Consider the following 14,712-nt stretch of genomic DNA (forward strand, 5'->3'; position numbering starts at 1 on the left):
TTTGAGACTTGTCTCTCTCTCTCTGTTGCCCAGGCTGGCATTCAGTGGTGTGATCTTGGCTCACTGCAACCTCTGCCTCCCAGGTTCAGGTGATTTTTGTTCCTCAGCCTCTCAAGTTGCATGCACCTGGCTAATTTTTGTATTTTTGGTAGAAATGGGGTTTCACCATGTTGGCCAGGCTGGTCTCAAACTCCCAACCTCAAGTGATCCGCCCACCTCGGCCTCCCAAAGTGCTGGGATTACAGCCATGAGCCACTGCGCCTGGCCTCTTACCCTTCTTTCTACATAGGAAGACATAAAACTTTTTTATTTTTTTTTTTTGAGACAGAGTTTCGCACTTGTTGCCCAGGCTGGCATGCAATGGCACGATTTCGGCTCACCGCTACTTCCGCTTCCTGGATTCAAACGATTCTCCTGCCTCAGCCTCTTGAGTAGCTGGGATTATAGGCATGCACCACCACACCCAGCTAATTTTGCATTTTTTTAGGAGAGGTGCATTTCTCCATGTTGGTCAGGCTGGTCTCAAACTCCTGACCTCAGGTGATTCACGTGCCCCGGCCTCCCAAAGTGCTGAGATTACAGGCGTGAGCCACCCTGCCTGCCCATGCTTCAGTTTAAATAACATAAAGTTAATGTCCAGGAAAAAGGAGGATGTTTTAGTTTCTTCATTATGATGGAATGAAAATACTCTACCAAAGTAATTTTTAAGATTATGAATATTTAGAGCTTATAATATAAAATTAATGTACACATGAAAGCACATAACCACTTATATAGGCTGATATAACCTTTGACCTAATAATTCTATTTCAATAAATGTATCCTGAAGAAATACTAAGAGTTGTATCCAGAGGCTTATCAGGATTATTCATTGTACCCTTCAAAAAATATTAACAAAATAAATAAAAGTAATAAATGATCAACAGTAAGCACAAAGGTCAAAAATGGTATATCCATAAAATAAAATACTGTGCAGCCCTTTAAAAATTGTTTTCAAAGACTAATGAATTGGAGAAAAAATTAAACATAAAAGTGCTTTTGTTATTCTGCAACTTCTTAAATGGATAGATGGTCAATTGGGTAAAACTGCTCTTTTTTTTGGAGAATTCGTTATATGCAATCAGTTTAGGGTGATGAATTAGCATTTAACAGCCTTCTCAGAAGAACAGGTTGTTAGCACTTTTTAAAAGTGTCCATCTAGGAGGCATTTCTGAAAAGGTTAAACCCTTTATTATGTGTAGAAGTCTTATCTGTAAGGAAGTTGCTGCATAGGCGCCATTAGTATCTAAATAAAACAAGTAGGAACTTTTAATCCTTTAGTCTCATTTTTAAAGAAAATAGTGGGAATACTTAGAGGATATTTGAGCGATGAACACAGATTCCCAGAAATGTGTCATGAATTCTGAAAACTGATGACAGCAATATAGAAAATGAAGTGAGTTTTGGGATTTCGATGAAAATGTTAATAATTATAAACGAGTATATACTACATAAGAATATCTTTGCCCTGAGATATTTTATGATCTACAAGGGAAGGTTGTTTACTTTAAACTATCATTTTCTAAGGATTGTTTCTAGTTGTTAAGTGGGAAAATACGGTTCCTTGTTCAAATAGACGGGAAATCCTAAGTGAAGCAAGTTTATCAGCTACCTTTATCAAAACACTGCTGAGGATTTAGTATTTATATATACAGACAGTGAATATCCAGAGAGACCTGTAGTGTGTATACCTAATTTATTTGTCCATGGACTCTTTTCTTTGCACTTGTTGGAACTGGGTCTAATATGAAACAAACCCTGGGAAATTGTTTTAGATTAAACTTTTTTCCTATAACAGTAGTATATAAATAATGACGGTACTGTGGAATGTATTTTCCTAGCTAAAGAAAAAAATAGGTTGTGTATGGTGGCTCATGCCTGTAATCCCAACACTTTGGGAGGCCGAGGTAGAAGAATCTTTTGATTCCAGAAGTTTGAGATCAGCCCGGGCAGCAAAGTGAGACCCTGTCTCTACAACAAAAACAAACTAGCCAGGAGTGGTGGTGCACACCTGTGGTCCCAGCTACTTGGGAGGCTGGAGCAGGAGGATTGCTTGAGCCCAGGAGGTCAAGGCTGCAGTGAGCCATGTTTGTGCCACTCCATTTCAGTCTGGGGGGCAGAGTGAGACCCTGTCTCAAAATTAAATAAATACATAAATGAAATAAGTGATAACAGACAGCTGAAGGAGACGGCAAATATGTGATAGATTCTATTTTGTGTATTTTTGCTTTGAATTTGATATAAACCTGCATTATACTCTGTTACCTACTTTTATTATTTGAAATTCTCTTTGATATATCTCTCTTACCTACTTTTATTTGAAATTCTTCTCTTTGATAGATTTGCTGAGACTCATTTCTGGTAGATTTGTGTGTATGTGTTTTTGTAGTTTTGGAATAGGAGCTTGTCTTCCCCTGGGCTTTGTTTGTGGAAAACCTGGGTTGAGGGTGTACCCTCTGGAACTGTTTTACTTTCTAAGGGGTATCACTAGCCTTGGAAAACTTTTTTTTTTTTTTTTTTTTTTTTTTTTGAGGCAGAGTTTTGCTCTTGTTGCCCAGGCTGGAGTGCAATGGCGCGATCTCGGCTCACTGCAATCTCTACCTCCCGGGTTCTAGTCATTCTCCTGCCTCAGCCTGTTGAGTAGCAGGGATTATAGGCATGCGCCACCATGCCCTACTAATTTTGTATTTTTAGTAGAGGCGGGGTTTCCCCACGTTGGTCATGCTGGTCTCGAACTTCCGAACTCAGGTGATCCACCCACCTCAGCCTCCCAAAGTGCTGGGATTACAGGCATGAGCCACCACGCCCAGCCAACCTGGGAATTATTATTAATTTCTTAGTTTGTAGCTTCCTGGGACCATGCAGATGACATAAATTCAAACCCCAATTCCAAGGGTGAATAGGACTATTGTTACAAATTCTCAACTCCCCAGCAACCCTCCCTACAACTTTATTATCTCCCTGTGTCAGTGGATAGGTCTTTTAAAACTACTCTTTGGCTGAGAGTGTAGTTCTTTGAAACTTTCAGCTTTATACAGGTGGCTTAGTTCCAGTTGTGTGTATTGTCCGAAGGTCTTATCTCACATGCTTTTAATGCCTTCTAAAACACAAACCAGATTAGGTGCAGTGGCTTATGCCTATAATCCCAGCGCTTTTGATAGACTGAGATGAGAGGATCACTTGAGTCCAGAAGTTCAAGACCAGCCTGGGCAACAAGTGAGACTCCATCTCAGAAGAGATAAAACAAAAACCTTTTGATTATTGAGGAGATCAGTAAATTTCCTCACTCAGTGGTAGTTTATAGACTGCATTCTGACTTTTGGTTCCTCAGGGAATTTCCCTTTCATTCTTACAAGTCTATGTAAGATTTATATTTAAAAGTATTCATTGAAAGACAATGCTTTGTTTGTTTGTTTGTTTATTTATTTGAGACGGAGTTTCACTCTTGCTGCCTAGACTGGAGTGCAATGCTGTGATCTCAGTTCACTGCAACCTCCAGTTCCCAGGTTCCCAGGTTCAAGTGATTCTACTGCCCCAGCCTCCTGAGTAGCTGGGATCACAGGCACCCGCCACGATGCCAAGTTAATTTTTGGTATTTTTCGTAGAGACAGGGTTTCACAATGTTGGCCAGGCTGATCTCGAACTCCTGACCTCAGGTGATCCACTCACCTTGACCTCCCCAAGGGCTGGGATTACAGGTGTGAGCCACCACACCGGCCAGACTATGCATTTAAAAAGATGTTTCTTTGTTGTCTACTTAGGTAGTCTAGGTTTCCATATTGCCAAAATTGGAAATTCATGTATTACTTTTATAATAAATGCTAAAGTTGTTTTTATTGTTAAAAAAATTCTTTTTACATATAAGTTAAATATATAATGCTAGTGTGTTTATCAGGGAGGTAGTGCCCTTTTTGTAGTTTGTTCTCATTTGCACATAAACCACTTATATTTATTTCACTTATTACAGGGGGTACTAGTCTTTTACTTTCCTTTTAGATGTAACCTTCTGTGATGGAAGATGATTGAAGACAAGGGGCCTCGTGTTGCTGACTACTTTGTTGTAGCAGGATTAACTGATGTTTCAAAGCCTCTTGAAGAAGAAATTCACTTCAATGATGCCTGTCATAAAGTAGCTAAACCAAAAGAACCTATTACAGATGTTTCAGTTATTATCAAATCTCTTGGGGAGGAAGTCCCACGGGATTATATTTGTATTGATGTTACCCCAACTGGATTGTCAGCTGATCTCAATAATGGAAGTCTTGTGGGGCCACAGATTTACCTTTGCTATAGAAGAGGAAGAGATAAGCCTCCACTTACAGATCTGGGGTAAGTGTTTTTTTTTTAATGACTTACTGTTATTGATCCAAATAATATGCCTTGTAGATTTTGAGATTAACTGTTCGTTTTGTTCATTAACAGATGTATGGCAGATTTAGAAAAACAGACAAGTTTGTATTCCGAAACCTGTATTCTCTTCCTGTTTCCTTTTGTCTTTCTTTACCCTGCAGTTCCCAGTAGTCTCGGCTTGCCTGGGTTTCTTTCTGTTAGAGGCAGGGGAGAGAATTTGAAAAACATTTGCAGGAAAGTACTAGAAAATTAATGTATTAACCTGATTGGAAAATTTTTGATTATTTTTTAAGTATGAAAGAGGCTTTTAAGCATGTTAAAATGATCATTATAGATGAATTCTTTTTTTTTTTTTTCCCTTTTTTAAAGAGACAGGGTTGATCTCCATCACCCAGGCTAGAGTGCAGTGACATGATCATAGCTCACTACAGCCTCAAATTCCTGGCCTCAAGTGATTCTCCTGCCTCAGCTTCCTGAGTAGCTGGGACTATAGGTACACACCATCCTGCTTGAGATCATGTCACTGCACTCCAGCCTGGGTGGCAGAGTGAGACTCCATCTGAAAACAAAAAAAACAATATGTAACTTCTTTTTTTTTTTTTTTTTTTTTTTAAACTAATGGCAAAGGCTTGGCATTAAAGTACAAATCAATGAATTCAGTGAGGGAATAAACTAATATTATTTAAGCACTCTGTTTCTTAGTGTCCCTAAGTGCTTAAGTATGGAAAACTTACTGAATGGATGCCAGATCCACCCTGTACTAAGAGCCTGTAATTTTACCCCAAACAAAGAAAAAATAAAAGCCTAGTGCCTCACTCAGACTTTTGATTAAGGATGGAGTTGAAGTTACGTTCTCTTAAAGCTAAGGAGAGTACTGGAGATAAAAGTGTACAAGCAGACCATATATAGTTAGGCAAGTAACCTTTTGTAAAATTTTAGCTTTGGCCAAAATGCAAGTAGCTTTTTCTAAAGAAGATGCTTGTTTAGAAAAAAATAAATTAATAGCCATATTAAATAGTATGTCAAAACAGCTGCCTTCACATTTAATTGTGGCCTTTCTCTGGTATATGTATATTTTGAGACAGAGTCTGTGTTTGTCACCTAGCCTGGAGTGCAATGGCATGATCTTGTCTCACTGTAACCTCCGCCTCCCAGGTTCAAGCAATTCTTCTGCCTTAGCCTCCTGAGTAGCTGGGATTACAGGCGCCCTCCACCATGCCTGGCTAATTGTTGTTATTTTTAGCGAAGATGGAGTTTTGCCATGTTGACCAGGCTGGTCTCGAACTCCTAACCTCAGATGATCCACCTTCCTTAGCCTCCCAAAGTGCTAGGATTACAGGCATGAGCCACTGCCCCCAGCCTCTGGTTTATATTAACAAACACAATGGTTTATCAGAATTTTTCCTTATATTATTTAAGTTTTTGGTGGGCAAAAGAGTTATTCATTAATTTATACAAGACCATGCAATTCAAAATTGCAGTAAGATTGGAATATTTTTACCATATTGCCATATTTAAGGATCAGTTGATGATGCCTGGGAATATTACTTTTCATATTTAAAGTGCTTTGTGTATTTGTATATTTATTTTTTAAAATTTATTTTTAGGGTTTTATATGACTGGAAAGAAAGATTGAAACAGGGTTGTGAAATTATTCAGAGTACTCCCTATGGGCGCCCCGCAAATATTAGTGGCAGTACCTCATCACAAAGAATTTATATCACTTACCGAAGAGCCTCTGAAAACATGACCCAAAATACATTGGCTGTCACTGACATATGTATTATTATACCCAGTAAAGGAGAAAGCCCACCACACACGTTCTGCAAAGTTGACAAGAATCTCAATAACAGTATGGTAAGTGACTTGTTTGCACTGATAAAATTAACCTCTGATGAAAAGAGCATAATTTTAAATAACTCCTTTTTTAAAACAGCATAGTATAATTACAGAATTGAAAACTATGTTTTTAAAGATGTTAGATATTTTATTTTTTTGAAAGTACTTTGGTTGTACTTTCAAAAGAAAATGTGCAAAGAACTTTTTTTTTAATTAAAAAAATAATTCCCCCCACCCTTTCTGCCCACTACAAAAGCAATGCACTAATCATGAGTATCCTTCCATTTGTGGACTAGATGCCACACCATACATTTACCTATTTGAGGACATGATTTTAGCGGTCCTCCCTACTTTTTTGAAAATCACTGGGTTTTCCCTCCCTATTTTATCCAACATGCAAAAATTTCTTACCTTTGCAAAGCTTCTTGATCTCACACTCCTCTCCTTTCATTGATGCATTCCATTATCCTTTACAGTAAAAATTCTAGAAAGAGTTGAGTATATTCTGCCTCATTCCTCACTTTGCTCTTTCTAGTCAGCCTTTTGTCTCCATCACGCCATCAAGATTTCTCTTGTTGTCATATCCAGAAATCAATTCTTCATCTTAATTTTTCAGCAGGTTTCTACATAAATGATTACTTCTACCTTCTTGAAACAGTGCCATGGAGAAGAAATATACTTTCTTCTTAGGTACTCTCTTGCTTTTTCCTCTTACCTCACCAGCCATTCCCTTTGTGCCTTCCCTAATTCCCTTTCATCTCCCCATCTCTACACAGTGGAGTACCTCATGGTTCAGTCCTCACACCATTTATCTCCACCACCTAAACATGCTCCTTTGGTCATCTCATCATTTAAATACAGGCCATGTGTGGATGACCTCAAATTTGTCTCATCTGGACTTCTCTAATTCATCATCCCTTCTTGAATATCTTATCTAATGGAACGTCTGAAATTTAATATGTCCAAAACTGAACTCCTGGTGTTCCCCTCCAAACCTGCTAATCCCCATAGTCTTCCCTATCTAGCAAATGGTAATTCCATTCTTCTGGTAACTCACATTGAAAAACCTTGGAGTAAACTTAACTTTTATCTTCTTCTCATTCAGTTCTTCTATAAACTCCGTTAACAAATTTCAGAATGTGTCTCGAACATGGCCACTTCTCAGCCCCTCTATGGACATAACCCTGGCCTAAGCCATAATAGTCTCTTAGAGGGATTATTGCAGTAGTTACCTAATGAGGGGTCAGTCAAATTTCTTTTTTAAAGAGCTGGATAATAAATTAGGTTTTATTTAACCCTTTTAAAAAGCAAAAACTATTCTTAGTTTAGATATATAATAACGAACCTTGGGCCAAATGCAGGCCATAGTTTTCCATCTAACTGATCAATTCTTCCATTTGTGCTCTCTCTTGCCTATTCTTTGCATAGATAAGAGTGATCCTTTAAAAACATAAATCAGATAATATCACTACTCTGCGTAAAACCCTTAATGGTTTCCCATCTCACTCTTAATAAAAGCCAAAGTTCTTCCATGCATGATCTTTAACTGTCTTGTCTTTGTTCTTTTATTGCTGTTTTAAAATTTTAAAAAAAGAAATGTATAGTCAAAGGAAATTGGAGGGCAGGGTGTATACAAATTGTAGATCTATGAAGTAGAAAGTGAAAGTCCTTGTTCCTACTTCCATGTTTTGCCAGGGTAACAATGAGCAATTTGACTTGTGTCCTTCCAGACCCTTTTGTGTTCACGTATGTGGGGTATATACAATAAATTAATCCTTTATTTTTTTAAAATTTGATTTTTTTGTATTTCTTTTTCCCTTTTTAAAATTAGGATATATGTGCAGGTTTGTTACAAAGGTATATATTGTATGATGCTGAGGTTCAGGATATGATTGAACCCATCACTCATGTAGTGGGCACACCACCCAATAGGTGGTTTATCAGCCCTTGCTTCCCTCCTTGTCTTCCCCCTCTGGTAGTTTAGTGTCTTTTGTTCCCAACTTTATGTCTAAGTATACCCAATGTTTAGCTCTTACATATATGTGAGAAAATGCAGTATGTGGTTTTCTGTTTCTGCATTAGTTTGCTTAGGATAATGGCCTCTAGCTGCATCCATGTTGCTGCATTCTTTTTTTTATGATTTGATAGTATTCAAAAAATGGAAATTTCTTGATATCTAATGTAAGCCTTTTTTCTATCAGTTTATATAACTTTCTACTTAATTCTTTTAACGACTGCATATTATTCCAGAATATACAAATGCAAAATGATGAATACAAGTTATTTTCAGTTTCTTCCATTTCTGGTAATGCTGCTTTGATTAACCCTGTGCATTTTCTGTGGATATTTGAGTGTCTCTGGAAGAATCAGTAATTGTAAGTGGAATTGATGGGTCCATGAGTATGCTGACCATTTTGAAAGTGTTGATATATTGTTCTGAAAATGCTGTGGCAGTTTGTACTCCTAGCAGCCATAGTTTATGAAAATGCTATTTCCTAAGTTCCCATACCTCACCAACATTGGTTGTTACCAACTACTGACTTTTTTATTTTTTTAACTATTGAGTTTTAAATTAGTGATTATATAACAAACAAGAAATTGTTCTAATTTTAATTTGCATTTCTTTGCTTACTGTGGAGGTTGATAACATTTTAATATATTAAATAGTAAATATACTTAATATCAGTGTATTAAATATATTATTGAATGGCTAAATATTATTGTATTGCATGGATGTGCCACAATTTATTTATTACCTTTTTTTGTAAAGACCTTTAGATTCTGATTTTCTAAAATATTGCAAGTAAGCTGTTACAAACATACTTATAACTATATCTTCTATAAAACAAGTTGCATTTATTTAGCTCTTCTGTGCTATACACCGTTCTAAGTAATTCACATTCAGTAACACAGTTAATCCACACAACCACCCTGAATAGGTATTTTCTCCCCATTTTACAAAGAAGAAAATTTGAGAGTTAAAGAGATGGTTACTTTCCCATGAACATACCTTCAGTAAGTGGTTAAAGCAGGATTCAAATTCAGGCTGCAGAACTCCAGAACCAAACTCCTGAACACTGTACTGTATTAATTACTTCCTTATGGTTCGTCCTGGAATTTCTGGATCAAAGCATATTTTTATATTAAAATTTTTATCCAGAGGGGCTGGGCGTGGTGGCTCACGCCTGTTATCCCAGCACTTTGGGAGGCCGAGGCCAGTGGATCATGAGGTCAGGAGATCGAGACCATCCTGGCGAACACAGTGAAACCCCATCTCTACTAAAAAAAAATTAGCCGGGCGTGGTGGCACACGCCTGTAGTCCCAGCTACTCGGGAGGCTAAGGCAGAAGAATCGCTTGAACTCAGGAGGTGGAGGTTGCAGTGAGCCAAGATCGTGCCATTGCACTCCAGCATTGGTGACAGAGTGAGACTCCGTCTCAAAAAAACAAAACAAAACAAAAAGGGGCTTGAGAGAACTCACTGGCTCCCTTTCCCCCTTAAAAAAAAAAAAAAAAAAAGATTTTTATCCAGAAGGGTTTAGCCCATTAAAATTCCTACCAGTAAAATAGAAGAGTATTGATTTTTGTTTTCATAACTTTGTCAACAATTGGGTCTCTTTTTTCTTTTTTTCTACTGCAGCTGCTCTGAATAAACAATTGGGTTTTTCTTTTTGTTTTTTTAGAGATAGGGTCTTATTCTGTTGTCCAGTCTGTAGTATAGTGTCCTGATCATTGCTCATGCAGCCTCGACCTCCCGGGCTCAAGTGATCCTTCCACGCTGGCCTCTTGAGTAGCACCACTATATCCAGCTAACTTTTAACTTTTTTGTGGAGTTGGGGGTTCCCTACATATCCCAGGCTGCTCTCGGACTCCTGAGCTGCTGCAGTCCTCTTACTTCAGCCTCCTAAAGTGCTGGGATTACAGACATGAGCCACCATGCCTGGACAGCAATTGGGTTTTTAATCACAAAATTTTAAATTTAATTTTTCTTTCTTTTCTTAGAGATAAGATCTTGCTCTATCACCCAGACTGGAGAATAGCAGTGGCATGATCATAGCTCACTATAGCCTGAAATTCCTGGGCTAAAGTGATTCTCCTACTTCAGCCTCCCAGATAACTGGGACTACAGGCATATGCCACCATGCTCGACTAATTTTCAAAATTTTTTGTAGATATTGGGTCTTATTGTATTGCCCAGGCAGGTCTTGAATTCCTGGCCTCAAGCAATCCTTCTGCCTTGGCCTCCCAAAGCACTGGGATTACAGGCATGAGCTACTTTGCTTAATTGTAAATTTAATTTAATTTAATTTAATATTTTATTTTTTCTCACCATGTCTTATGGTGTGGATTTAAATTTTTTAAATTTATTTTTCTCAAAATTTAATTTCTTAATGATGTTAGAGCAGATATTTATAGTGTCCTGTTATAATTATATAAATTAACACTTTGCTGAGATCTAAACATTTTTACACATTTAAACATTTATTAAGTTTTTATGTAAGTTGACTTTTTAAAAATTCATGTATTTTTCTGAAGTATAGGGAAGCAGACACATGGTGACATCTCTCAAGTTTGTGTGTCCGTTTCAGACCGCTCACCTTAGCTCCATTTAGTTCTTCACTTGGATGTCTAATAGATGTTTCACATTTAACATGTGTAAAACTGAACCCCTTGTCTGCACCCCAAAGTCTGCTTTATCCACAGTTCTCTGCATCTCAGTTGAGCTGCTTCCTTGCTGTTACTCAGGCATCGGCATAGCACTGTCTTTGACTCTCTCATACTGCATATAATCAAATAAGATTTTTTTTGTCTCTATTTTCAGAGTAGACCCAGAATCTGACCTCTCTTCATCATTCCCACTGTTGCTCCCCTTATTCAAACTCTCGTAATTTTTGCCTGGATTACTAATCCAAAACAATTACGAGTACCTGCCTCCTTCTTTGTGTCCTGTCCCCACTTCTCAATGTAGTACTCAGAGTGACCTTTTAACTGTAAGTCGAATAATGCCTCTCTTCTGCTCAAAACCTTCCAAGGGCTTTCACTGTCTTCGAGAGTAGTAAAAGCCAAAATCCCTAAAACAGCCTAATAGGACCCACATGATCTGCCTTCCTTATCTCATTTCTTACTCTTTTCTGCTGTCATTGCCTCTTTAGCTCTTAGGTCATGATAGGTGTACTTTCTTAGGGCCTTTCCTCTTGACATTCCGTCTACCTAGAAACCTCTGCTCCAAGATTAATTCATTCAGCAAACACCTTATGGAGCACCTATCATGTGCTAGGCCCTGTTTTAGGTGTTAATGATAACATAGAATGTTGAACTTTTCAGAGTAGAGGAAAATAGATGATAATAAATTTCAAACAAATAACTTTTAAAGTATAGTATGTTAGAAAGTCGTTAAGTGCTGTAGTGAAAAAGAAAACCTAGAGTAGCTTAAAAGGGTTTTGGAAGTAGTGGGGAATGGGCTGCAATTTTAAATTGAGTGGTCAGGGAAGCCCTTATTTGAAAGTAATATTTGAAGGCAGTAAGGAAGTTAATCATTCACATATCACAGCCAAAGAATGTTTGAAATATACAGAACAGTCTATGTGAAAGGCTTCAGGGAGGGAGCATTCCTGGCATGTTTTGAGAACAATAAGGAAAATGGTGTGTCTTAAAGCAGAGTAAACTATAGGGAGAATAAAGAGATTGAAATGAGGGGTAGATGATTAGGGCCTTTAGGTGATTGTAAGGACTTTGGCTTTTATTCTGAGTGAGACTGAGATTTTGAGCAGAACAGTGACGTGCTCTGACATTTGATTTAAAAGGTTCACTTGTCTGTATAGTGATAGACTGTGGTGGGAAGCAAAGGTGAAAGAAGGAAGACCATTTGGGAGATTATTGCAATCTAGCAGAGTAGGGGTGGAGTTGTACAAATCACATTAATTGTGATTAATAAAAATTTTTATTATATACTTCGTTTAATTATCAATGACATTACACTTCTTTATTTGAATGGATTGTTTAAGGAATGTGTATCATAAAACTATTTTACCCTTATTTCAAAATTTTAAATAAATTATTTATTTAGTAATACTTATTGAACTACTATCTGTGAGCCTTTGGGAATACAGTGGTGAAGAAAACAAAGTCCCTACCCTCATTGAGCATATATTCAAATAAGACAGACAATGAACAGACAAATAGCATGTAATAACAAATAGTCTAAAGAATAAAAACGGTGGCACAGTGGCTCACACCTGTAATTCCAACATGTTGGGAGGCCGAGGCGGACGGATCACCTGAGGTCAGGAGTTGGAGACCCGCCTGGCCAACATAGTGAAACCCCGTCTCTCATAAAAATACAAAAATTAGCTGGATCTGGTGGTGCGTGTGCCTGTGATCCCAGCTACTCCTGGAGGCTGAGGCAGGAAAATCGCTTGAACCTGGGAGGCGGTGGTTGCATTGAGCTGAGATTGTGACTCCATCTCAAAAAAAAAAAAAAAGTCAGCCAGTCATGGTGATGCATGCCTGTAATCCCAGCTACTTGGGAGGCTGAGGCATGAGAATGACTTAAACCCAGGAGGTGGAGGTTGCAGTGAGCCAAGATTGCACCACTGCACTCCAGCCTGGGTGACAGAGCGAGACTCCGTTTAAAAAAAAAAGATTTGGAAGTTAAGTTGTTCTTTTAAGCAGTGGTGATTAAAGTCTGATTTGGAAGTGAATTTGGGAGAAAATAGGAAGTAAGGAAATGGATTGCACAAATTATAACTCTTGAGGCACAAAGGATTGTAGAAAAACCTGGCAGTATCTAAAAGAGATTGTGAAGTTGAAGGTATGCACTTGAGTAGGTATGTTTTAGTTTATCATTTATACCCACAGTTTGAACTTAGAACAAAATCTAAATGGTTGTGGCTTAGCTTTGTGTAAAAGAGTCAAGTTTTTCTCATGTTATTGCTGTTGCAAGGGAAAAAAGTTATAGTTTACTTCTGAAAGAAAAGTGGACGATTCCAATAAAATGTTGACAAAACAGCCAACTGAAAATAGCTAGCAGAGAGAAATCTGTTACTACATTTTATATAATACATACTGGAGAGCTCAAGATTCCGTTTTATCAAGTTCCTACCTTTTAAAAATTAAATCATATTTCTCTTTTTTTTTTAATCCAGTGGGGATCGGCAGTATACTTGTGTTATAAAAAATCTGTGGCAAAGACGAACACTATATCTTACAAAGCTGGTAAGTGTTATTTTTCATGGTATACTTCATATATAAATGTATTACAGGGCCTGGAAAGGTTAAAGAAAAGAAAAAACCTGCCTAGGATGTGTTATCAGGACTGGAACTACAACTCGTATCTTTTGATTCTCATTTTTGTCTTCACTCATATGTTTATTGGATGCTTAATGGAAGGTTAATTAATTTTTTTTGAGATTGAGTTTTGCCATTGTTGCCCAAGCTGGAATGCAGTGACGCCATCTCGGGTCACTACAACCTCTGCCTCCTGGGTTCAAAGTTTTTGAATTAGCAGAAGTATGGGAAAATGTATTTATTTTCATTTTAAATTAATATTTCTTTAATACTTAGATTTAGTAAGAGCTGTAGCTCACATGAAATTGTTTCATAATGAAAAATACAATAAACCAATTTGGAGTTTTATAATGCATAGTCAAAATGTCCAATTTTCAGAGATCCCAAAATATCAAAGATAGTGATTTTATTTACAAGAGAACAGATTCAATCTTTTAAAAATTGCTTTCATACAGGGCATAGTAGCCTGTAGTTCTGGCTTTTTGGGAGGCCGAGACAGGAGGATTGCTTAAGACCAGAAGTTCACGGCCGGGCGCGGTGGCTCAAGCCTGTAATCCCAGCACTGTGGGAGGCCGAGGCGGGTGGATCACGAGGTCAAGAGATCGAGACCATCCTGGTCAACATGGTGAAACCCCGTCTCTACTAAAAATACAAAAAATTAGCTGGGCATGGTGGCGTGTGCCTGTAATCCCAGCGACTCAGGAGGCTGGGGCAGGAGAATTGCTTGAACCCGGGAGGCGGAGGTTGTGGTGAGCCGAGATCGCGCCATTGCACTCCAGCCTGGGTAACAAGAGCGAAACTCTGACTCAAAAAAAAAAAAAAAAAAAAAAAAAAAACACAAAAAAAAACAAAAAAAAAAAAAAAAAAAAAAAAAAGACCAGAAGTTCAAGGCCAGCCTGGGCAATATAGACTCTATCTTTACAAGTATATACATATGCATGTATATACATGTGTGTGTTTAGAGTTCTAGACTCAAGTTTCTCTGCTATGTTTTTCTTTGGAGACAGGGTCTCATTCAGTTGCTCAGGCTGGAGTACAGTGGCATGATTATAGCTCATTGCAACCTCAGATTCTTAGGCTCAGGGGATCCTCTTGCCTCAGTCTCCCTAGTACCTTGGTCTTCAGGTGCATCCCAGTACACCTGGCTAATTTTTAAAATTTTGTAGAGACATGGTCTTGCTTATGTGGCCCAGGTTGG

At 37.9% G+C, this 14,712-nt stretch overlaps 1 protein-coding gene across 5 annotated transcripts in view; it reads left to right on the forward strand.

Annotated features, from left to right (window-relative positions):
• DENND4A (DENN domain containing 4A) overlaps window positions 1–14,712 on the forward strand; it is a 121,836-nt gene that overhangs the window by 22,808 nt on the left and 84,316 nt on the right. For 3 of the 5 annotated variants that reach the window (XM_017513007.1, XM_017513008.2, XM_017513009.2), the window contains exons 1-3: window positions 4,058–4,368; window positions 5,997–6,246; window positions 13,373–13,442. In XM_017513007.1, the coding sequence (XP_017368496.1) occupies window positions 4,058–4,368; window positions 5,997–6,246; window positions 13,373–13,442 (631 nt within the window). Of the gene's footprint in view, window positions 1–3,848; window positions 4,369–5,996; window positions 6,247–13,372; window positions 13,443–14,712 lie in introns of those variants that run through there. The other 2 variants (XM_017513010.2, XM_017513005.2) reach the window with 2 other exon arrangements.

Source organism: Cebus imitator, unplaced genomic scaffold, assembly GCF_001604975.1.
Source record: "Cebus imitator isolate Cc_AM_T3 unplaced genomic scaffold, Cebus_imitator-1.0 Scaffold485, whole genome shotgun sequence".
NCBI lineage: Eukaryota > Metazoa > Chordata > Mammalia > Primates > Cebidae > Cebus > Cebus imitator.